Below are 9,085 nucleotides of genomic sequence, written 5' to 3'. Positions count from 1 at the left end.
GCTGGTTATTAGACCGTGCAAATTGTTAAATGACTGGTAACAATCCCCTTGGAAATAAGGGGTTAAATCATACAAGGAAGTACCTGTGTGGTCATTGTCAAAGGGAGTAAAGTCCGTGAGAGAAGACAACTGGGAAGGGATTCCTGGTTAGGTAGCACTTCCTTGTGACGAGCTGGTTCACGTTTAGTTTTAATTCTGAACTTAAACTATTGGATTGCATTAAAGCTGGTCGTGTTAACCTGCATCAGAGAAATGGACAGTGAACCACAGAGACAAGGCTCAAGTAAGTTGTATGACTGTACTGAAGGTGTGTCTGTCTTTCGTTGTTTTTGTTTTTTTTACCTCTGATCACATTTACTTGTACATATTTGTTTATTTTAAACACTTTGACCATATCTGAATCCACTGAATAGCTACATAATTACTGTTAACACATATGGACTCATCTTTTAATCTGACTGCATAATAATTAATTATTAATAATTTTCTTTGCTGTTTTTCTGTCTTTCACTCACTCACTCACTCACTCACTTACTCACAGGGAATAGTTACCATGGTGACCAGCAGTCACTGAGGTCACGACAGGTTTCATCTCGAGTGTCCAATCAGAATTACCCACAGTTCAACTGGAGCTCGACTCCCGCAGAGGAGGATGAAGAGGGTAACAGTAAGATGCCCCGGGACCTCAGGAGCAGTCCTCTGCACATGGCGCTGAAAAGAGCTGTGCGGTATGAAAGCAGCTTCTGAAAGTTTGGTGGTGTATTTTTAAAGAATGTTTCCCGACATATATAAATCTGCTTTGAAATATAATGTAAAGCAACTATAATCAGTTATAAGTTTCTTTATAATATCAATATATCAAATGAAAACAATGTAACACTGTTAAAGGAGTTGCTCAGAGTGATGAACCTACAGAGAAAGATCATCCAAATCTGGAGCTTCTCTCCTCTTAATAGCGAGTTTTAGCACATTGTTTTGCTTTTATGGTAACTTTACTGTTTTGTTTCACTCTCAGTGCTCTTAACCTCGTTTTCACTCACAACAGACCCTGTTTTATGCAAAAAATAAACTCTAAACATTCACGTTACACTACGTGCTCAGCAGCAAACTGCAGACAGACACAGTTAGTGAACATATTAGAGCATTGAGCAGCTAAAATAAGTTCACTCAGAAGTTGGTGAAGACCAAAACTAAGATAAAAGAGAGTGAATATTGGTCAGAAACACAACTCTAAAGGGATAATAATGTTGCTCTGTAAGTGCTGGGTAAGCAACTGCTAGCAAGTTCCCCGTATTAACTTAAAAGGTGATAATATGTCATTGTTTTGGTACAACTTTTTTCGTTGCCCCCAAGTGGCCAAAAAAACAGTTATTATAGGTTGAAGTCAAAGCCTGGTTAATTCTCATTCTACTTGTTTATCAGTGTGTGTGTGCTAGACACTTTAAGTTTCTCCTTATGTGAGTTTCATATTGGATCCATGCAGCAAACAAAGCCAACATGGAAGTAACAAAAGGCTGCCTCGAGGCCCTATATTAAAATGTCCAACTTTACAGCAGAAATAAACATGTTTACAGACAGGCAGCTATTTTCAGTAACAGGCTCAACTGGCCTCAGCTCCACCCACGCTCCACTTATGGGCGACGTTACGGAGACTACGTCCATTTTTAATTACATGCTCTGTGGTTGGACCACAATTGGCTGCCAAAACTAGTTGTGATAAAATCCTGCCCATACCTACAAGAGTGGAGGGGGACAGAGAATGTCAATACGACAGAAATGTCACACGGTCGTGGCATTTCTGTAACAGCTCAATATTCTCTCTGCACACAGACATATCCCATTTAATTTGCACTGTATCAACAGGCTCACATTAACACACACTAGCAATAATACAAGCAATAATGTTTTAGAAAGACTTAATCCATTACTAGGAAAATAATAACTGAGAAAATAAAGTAGACTCCTGATTTGCTGTTGGGAAATGTGTTATATAAATGGTTGGGGATGAAAACATACTTCATGTCTTGCAGTTAGTTAATAAAAGTATAAAGGTCAGGTGCATCAAAGTGTTATTTTAACATTGTTTTTTTAAGCATTATACAATAATTGTATATAAAAGTATTGTATTTATGTTTATTTAAATTGTTGTCAAATATAGCAAACTTACACAGCCTAGAAGGTATCATGGGGGAAAAACCATAATGTGTGACACAATCATTAAAGTGTAACTTCATTACAGGCAGGTGCAGCAAATGCAGGTTCCTGTGGTTTCCAGCAGGGAGTCATGGAAACGGAACAAGGCCAAATCTCTGCGTAAACTCAAAGACAACACCAGAGAATTTCTCTACTTTTTCGCACTGTGGAGCAAATCCTTGCAAAAGATTGGAGGTAAACTGTTAATTTCCGCTGAATATTTGATAGTTACTCCACCCATAATATGGTCAAAGATCATGACTTTTTTGCCCCAACAGGGAACTTTGGAGGTGGCGTCCAGTCCTTTTTCCTGTTGCTGCGATTCTTGGTGGTCCTCAATTTTGTTTCCTTTCTACTGATTGCTGGATTTGTCCTCATCCCCAGCATTGTCTTCAGATCTGTTGGCACCGGCCTTGTTAACAGCACCGGTAATGACTTACTACAGTTTGTTAGCTCAACACATTGCATTTTGTTTTAACTTGAGGGTAACACATGACAGTGGTACATCATGTTGTACGTGGCGTTTTAGCACAATTCTCTCTCATAAAAACAGGAAGACTTCTCCCTCAGTTTGCTGCAACAGTTTCCAGGCAACAGCCCGGCCTCAGAGGCTGGAGTAAATGTGGAGAGTAGCAGTCGTAGTATTCCCCTCAGAAATCAAATGAAGATATGATCACTGGTGCATGAGCAGAAGATTTATTCCCAAAATGACATCCAAATAATGATGTAATTATCTGAGATTCATCTGTAAGTATGTGTGAAATATAGAAGATATAATGTTGAAACATTTTAACATGGACCAGGACCTTAAGCTACTTTCCTACCTACTCTCCCAGCAGTATTAAAATTTTTGGCCTCGGTCATTTTAACAAGAGAATGCGTCAAATGGGGGATTACTCATTTTATCAAACAAAACCCTTTGTTTTTTTTTTAAAGCTGTGTGATTTATCTGGATGATAGTGCAGGGATTAAGACCCTCTGCCTCTGCTATCAAGTGAGCCACAGGCCTGCATTTAATCACCACTGCAGCTTTTACTCTCCTCTTCCAGTCTTAAAACATTAGACTACATGGCCCATATGTTCAGAGAGGTGCAGGGAAACCTATAGAAATACTGTAATCTCATGAAGGCATGCAGAGATCATAACGCTTTCTCGCTGTGGTGTTTTCTAGGTCGAGAGGAATGCATGGAATATGACCCTAATCCTCAAGGCTTGGTGGTGTTCTATAATTACATCCTTGACTTACTTTCGGGAACGGTGAGAAACTGCAGCATCAGATGTGGGACTATCAGAACATATAGCGAAACATTATTATTATTAGACATTAAGATTCTTTACACCTTTGGCTTTTTGTATATGTTTATGTTTATATAAGACTGTATAAATACTGAGGTCAAGAGTCCACACATTATTATTTTTTTAATAATAATTATCCTAATACTATTTAATGGATTCTAGACAAAATACTAACACAGTGACATATGTAAGATGTAATTTCCTGCCAAGAGCAAACAAGATATAATGTGAATTAGTGAGTAAAGAGGTGCTGGTACGTGTATTTTGTCACCTTCAGACAGAGACAGGTTAGCTGTTTCCTGTCTTTATGCTGTACTAAGCTCACGCCTCCGGTCTCCAGCTCCATATTTAACAGACAGACATGAGAGTGGTATCAAAGTTCTTATCTAAATCTTGGCAAAAAGCAATTAAGTCTGTCATCCAAAATGTCCAACTACTGCTTAAAAACAAAGTTGATGTGAAATGTTTATTCTAATAATCCAATATGGCGTCTGTGACCACTATTTTATGACCACACCAAAAAAGCAAACCTGGTTATAAAGTTAAAAAGGCCACATACACTACAAAATGGGATATACTGAAGCTGAGGCTTATATTTCAAAATAAAAGCTGATGATCAATATGCCCAAAATCCTCCACATACCCCAAAATACAGTGGACATGACCTCAGTGTCTACAATAGTAGCTACAGCTCTGCATCTATTATATTTTCTGCTTATGAAAGTACATTTAAACCACATTCAAGGAACATTTAATACATTAGACATGTTTAGTGACTATCCTCTGCTCTTTGTACAGGGTTTTATGGAGTATTCATACATGTTTTATGGCTACTACAACAACACAATGGTGGACGACAACAACTTCTCCTACAACATCCCCTTGGCGTACCTCTTCACCGCTGTCTTCTACTTCGCTTTTTGTCTCATTTGTATCATAGCACGGTCAGTCCTCAAACACTTTCATCTTTAATACTAAAAATCAAGATCTAGCCTGTGTGTGTGTGTGTGTGAGGGTTCAGGCCAATAAGTGAAATAATAAACAGAATGACATTTAAAGACTTGAGCTGAGAGTTCAGTCACCTTGATCTGCATCTGTATCCTCTTCCCTGACGGGCTGCTCACACACAGCATGGGGACTGCAGCTCGAGTTGCTGTGGCAACGGGAGGCAGTGCTGTGGGCAACTACAGCATGATAGTGTTCACCAGCTGGGACTACGGTTGCCTGGGAGACCGAGCTACCAAACTGAAGCAGAAAAACATCCACTACCAGCTACAGGTCAGAGGGGATCTGTCCTACTTAGCAGGACTGAGGACAGACAAACGTGGTGGCGTTTTTTAATCAGAGTGACATGCTTTCAGATGAACCCCTCGTCTCACCTCTTTTCTGTTTCTGTTTCTCTGTCAGGTGGATCTGGAGGAGGAGAGGATAAAGAAAAGGGCAGCCTCTCTGACTTTAAAACAAAAAGTTGTTTTATACTCTCTACGCGTTCTTATGTGTTTGGTTGCATTTGGGCTGATTATAGGGGCCTTCTACGGCATCTTCCTGGCCACGGAGTTCAGCCAGGTAAATGATGTGAAAGGCGAGTTGATGACGCAGATCTCGGCTCTTAAAAGTCTGGGTGACCTTTTGGCTTATATCTTTTATAAACAGGGAAAAAGTGGGGAGGTAGGAATCCTGGGTTTGATTTTCGAGTATCTACCTTCCATTGTCATCACCGCTGGAAACTTCTTGGTACCGCTGATGTGTGACCAGATCGCCCTGATTGAGCGTTATGCCCCCAGCACGACTGTCATAGTGGCACTATTAAGGTTTGCACTGGTGTTGCTGTGAATGATTGATTATGTCAGAGCATTTGTTTGTAGTTCATTGTTGTTTGTGAAGGATAAATTGCAAACAATTGAAGAACAACTTAGAGATTTTACAAAACCTGCTGCAAATGGAAACACTTCAACAAAAAATGAGCTGTCTTTATCTCTAGACACCGCCGGTCGCCTTCAGTGTAGGCCGCCATGTTGAACAGCCCAGAGCAGACAAACCAAAACCTGGCTGTAGATCGGGCTTTTTGCATTTGTTGTGGATTTGTCTGCCACTGTAGTTTCTACTTTGCATTTAGAAGGGGAGGTTGAAGCAAGGGAGTCGCAATCTGCATCTACAACACTAGATGCCAGTACATACAACACACTGGTCCTTTAAATTAAAGTACAAATACAACAATATAAAAATGCTTCACTTTATGTAATAGTCTGGCATTGTACTTAATTAAAAGTACAGTATCAACAACAACAACTCTAAGTAAAAGTATTTGGCCCCTAGGAGTCTGGTCCCCTCCAAAAGCTCACAAGATTAATCCAATTATTTTTTAATTTCACTCTAATCTTTGCCTTTTGTCAAATATTGGATTTTACCTCTTTGGGCCTCGGACAGTTATTTAAATGAAACCATCTGAGAGATTTAGAGGGTAATCACCCTTTGGTGGAACTGTTAACCACTCATAGACATCTGAAACCTGTGACAAAGGGTAGTTTTGTATTATATTTTACAAGCTTATCATATGTTCTTTAATGTAAGATCTTAATAGCAGTCAGGTAAATGTTGTATGTAAGTATGTTTCAATAAGACAAATTTGTCTTTAAAGAACAACTTAGTGTCAGTAATTGATAATGATTTCTCCTTTATGTATAGGGCAGTGTTCCTTCGTCTGGTGAGTCTGAGTGTTCTCCTCTTCACCTTGTGGCGTCAGATCACCTGTGATGGCAACACAAAAAGTGCAGAGTGTAAACTGTGCGAATACAACTATAACTTCTATCCGGTAATTATAAATCTTGAGTGTGTGTGAATTATTTTTAAAGATGTTTCTCACACACAAACAGGAGTCTCCAAGCTGTTAGACAAGCACCAACAGCTTGAAAAAAGGGAGAGGGTTTGAGATAACAAAAACAACAGACAGTTGAGGACATGACAAAATATTTGTTTTTCTAATCTAACATCCGTGTTATGGATGTGTTTGCATGAGCAAAGAATTCTGTTTTTGCATCGACACATTGCAGAGACAGAGTAAGCTCTAAGTTAGCTGGATCAACTGAGAACTACAGTACACAAATGCAAGAATGAGAAACAGATTGACAGTAGTTTGGGTTTGCCAGAATAAAGAGAGAAGATTAAATGATTCTGCTTTTGATTAAAGATTCTACATTTTGATCTAACAAAGTCATAATTAACAAAGATAAAGCTTCAGTTTGACAGTTTTTTTTATATTAAAACATGATGTTATTGATGGAAGAAGTTGATTGTCTCATTAGTGAATTTCCAAATGTGTACTTAGTCATTTATAACATGGAATATAATCACAGCTTGTGTGTACAGTGCCTACATTGAGACATATTTTAAGGATTTTGGGGGAAACAGAATCATTAAGAATATTTACAGAATTGAACTATTGTAAGAAAGGTTCATTATGTCACATTTGTCTCATCCTGCAGTGCTGGGAAACACGTGTAGGACAGGAGATGTACAAGCTGACGCTGTTTGACCTCCTCATCAACATCGCCGTACTCGTTCTGGTGGAGTTTCCACGCAGGTACAAATCACCATTGTGAACAGTTTGTCTGTCAGATCTTGTTGAGAGTGAGACATTCAGCCATGTGTTTCCACTGTGTTTTTATGTGTGTGTCAGGATGGTGGTGGACAACTGGTCCAATAAGCTGGCTCAGTGGGTTGGTCGGCAGGAGTTCGTAGTTTCCTCCAACGTGCTTGGGCTGGTTTATGGTCAGACTGTGGTTTGGACAGGAGCTCTTTTTTGCCCTCTGCTGCCGCTCATCAACACCGTCAAGTTTTTCATCCTCTTCTACTGCAAGAGGGTGAAGACATCACTTTAACACAGCCAACATTTCACACAATGGAGACAGTTATTCACCAACTCTCTGCTGTGGTTCTGTCACTCATTTTGTCTCCATTGCCTCCTCAGATCACACTCTTCAATAATTGTCGGCCCGCACTAAAGACGTTTCGCTCCACCACCTCCACCTTCTTTTTCCTGGTGGTGCTCCTGTTTGGCTGGAGCCTGGCCACAATTGTCATGGTTTACAGTATTGCTGAGTGAGTGCTGATTGCTGCCTTCTCCCCTCTAACAATAAGAAGTGTTTTTCAGTTTAGCACTGGTAGTGACGAATAAAAAAAAAATCAACGTGCTAGAAATATTGGATGTTTCCCTCTTTCCACTCAGGATCCATCCATCCATGGGTTGCGGTCCTTTCCGTTTCTTCCCCAACATGTGGTCAATTGTTCCAAGATCTTTCTCCAGCCTTTCTGGAACTACAGAGGAGTTTCTCTTCTTCATTGGTTCCCAGGCATTTTCCATCCCTCTGTTTGTGCTATTTTGGTGAGTGAATTTGTGCTTTTATTATTCTGGTATATATACAGTACCGTACTTAAACATTTTACCTGCATATTATATGGTCCTTCACTGTCGAGTTTTATGGTGTATAATCATAACCTTTCTCTCCCTGGCAGTGTGGTGATGTGTTATTTCATAGCTTTAGCCTCTGTCTATGGGAAAAGTGTTGCCCTGCTAAGAGCTCAGCTTAAGCTGGTAAGTTGTTGGCATTTTCCTGTATAGTGTATTGTAAATTAAACACTTTTAATGTATTATTGTGACAATATTCATGTTGGCCTATCTGATTTCCTAATAGTCACAGGCATTCAGTTTCAATCATTTAATCTTTGGTTTACAGGAAGGCCGTGATAAGCAGTTCTTGGTCAAGCAGATTGAGAAGCTGAGTCGACTTCAAATACCAAAACACACTGCAGGAGTAGGCGAGTGAACATATGGACCATGTTTAGTTCTTACGAAACACGAAACACGAAACAACAGGATGAAGCATCTTCAGTGTTGTATAATGCTGTCTGGGGTTTCACAGACAATCCTGCTACAAGATTATTTAATTAAAGATGTCGAGGTGTTTGTCAGATTAGACAAAGAGATATTTTTTCTAGGAAAATTTAAAAAAGAGAAATTAAAACCTGTTCATTATTAATCTGCTTAGGTTTATGGTTATATTACATAAATGCCAATGCAAAGAGTGCCTTTGTTATAAATAATAAGATGAGATTCACCACTTTTGTCTGTATCGTGAAAATAGAGTTGTATGTCTTGTTTTTCCTTTTACATAATAAAATTAAAGGAGTTATAACCATAGATAGATATAACTTTATATGTCTATGGTTATAGCTCCATCTAGTGTCAAAACTATAATGTAACAAAACAATGTGTATTGTTTACTTCCGGTCTGAGACTACTTGTTCCTGTGGGCTCGTGCAGCAGGAGAAACACCTCTCCAACAAGTTGTGTTTTAACTTCTGTACTGTGTGTTAATGTTTTTATAACTGATCAAAGGATGAGTTTGTTGTGAGGGAGCGCGCGGCAGTGTCGTTGACGTCACACTGCAGCGTTGAAGTTTGAAAGTAGCAACGGTTGGCTAACGTTAGCTTAACTGCAGACGGAAAAACAACTAACATTAACGGCATTTCTCTTTTTTTATGTCGTCATTTGGCCACGTTTTACCCGTAGTCCTTCCCTCCCACGTCCTCTCGCCAC

The 9,085-nt window shown here is 39.4% G+C and overlaps 1 protein-coding gene across 1 annotated transcript; it reads left to right on the top strand.

Moving 5' to 3' along the window:
- The first annotated feature begins 100 nt into the window (after positions 1 to 100).
- On the top strand, positions 101 to 8,704 carry tmc4 (transmembrane channel-like 4). Its single transcript, XM_035671592.1, has 16 exons — positions 101 to 283; positions 542 to 728; positions 2,240 to 2,388; positions 2,472 to 2,621; positions 3,365 to 3,450; positions 4,288 to 4,433; positions 4,620 to 4,767; positions 4,897 to 5,055; positions 5,143 to 5,300; positions 6,175 to 6,301; positions 6,972 to 7,069; positions 7,166 to 7,349; positions 7,457 to 7,587; positions 7,715 to 7,870; positions 8,002 to 8,080; positions 8,223 to 8,704. The coding sequence occupies exons 1-16, from the start codon at positions 253 to 255 to the stop codon at positions 8,310 to 8,312; spliced, it is 2,079 nt and encodes a 692-aa protein (XP_035527485.1). The 5' UTR covers positions 101 to 252; the 3' UTR covers positions 8,313 to 8,704.
- Positions 8,705 to 9,085: the final 381 nt, after the last annotated feature.

This window comes from Morone saxatilis, unplaced genomic scaffold (assembly GCF_004916995.1).
Source record: "Morone saxatilis isolate NCDOM2014 unplaced genomic scaffold, NCSU_SB_2.0 Contig24, whole genome shotgun sequence".
Lineage (NCBI taxonomy): Eukaryota > Metazoa > Chordata > Actinopteri > Moronidae > Morone > Morone saxatilis.
This window is presented reverse-complemented; position numbering and strand designations above follow the sequence as displayed.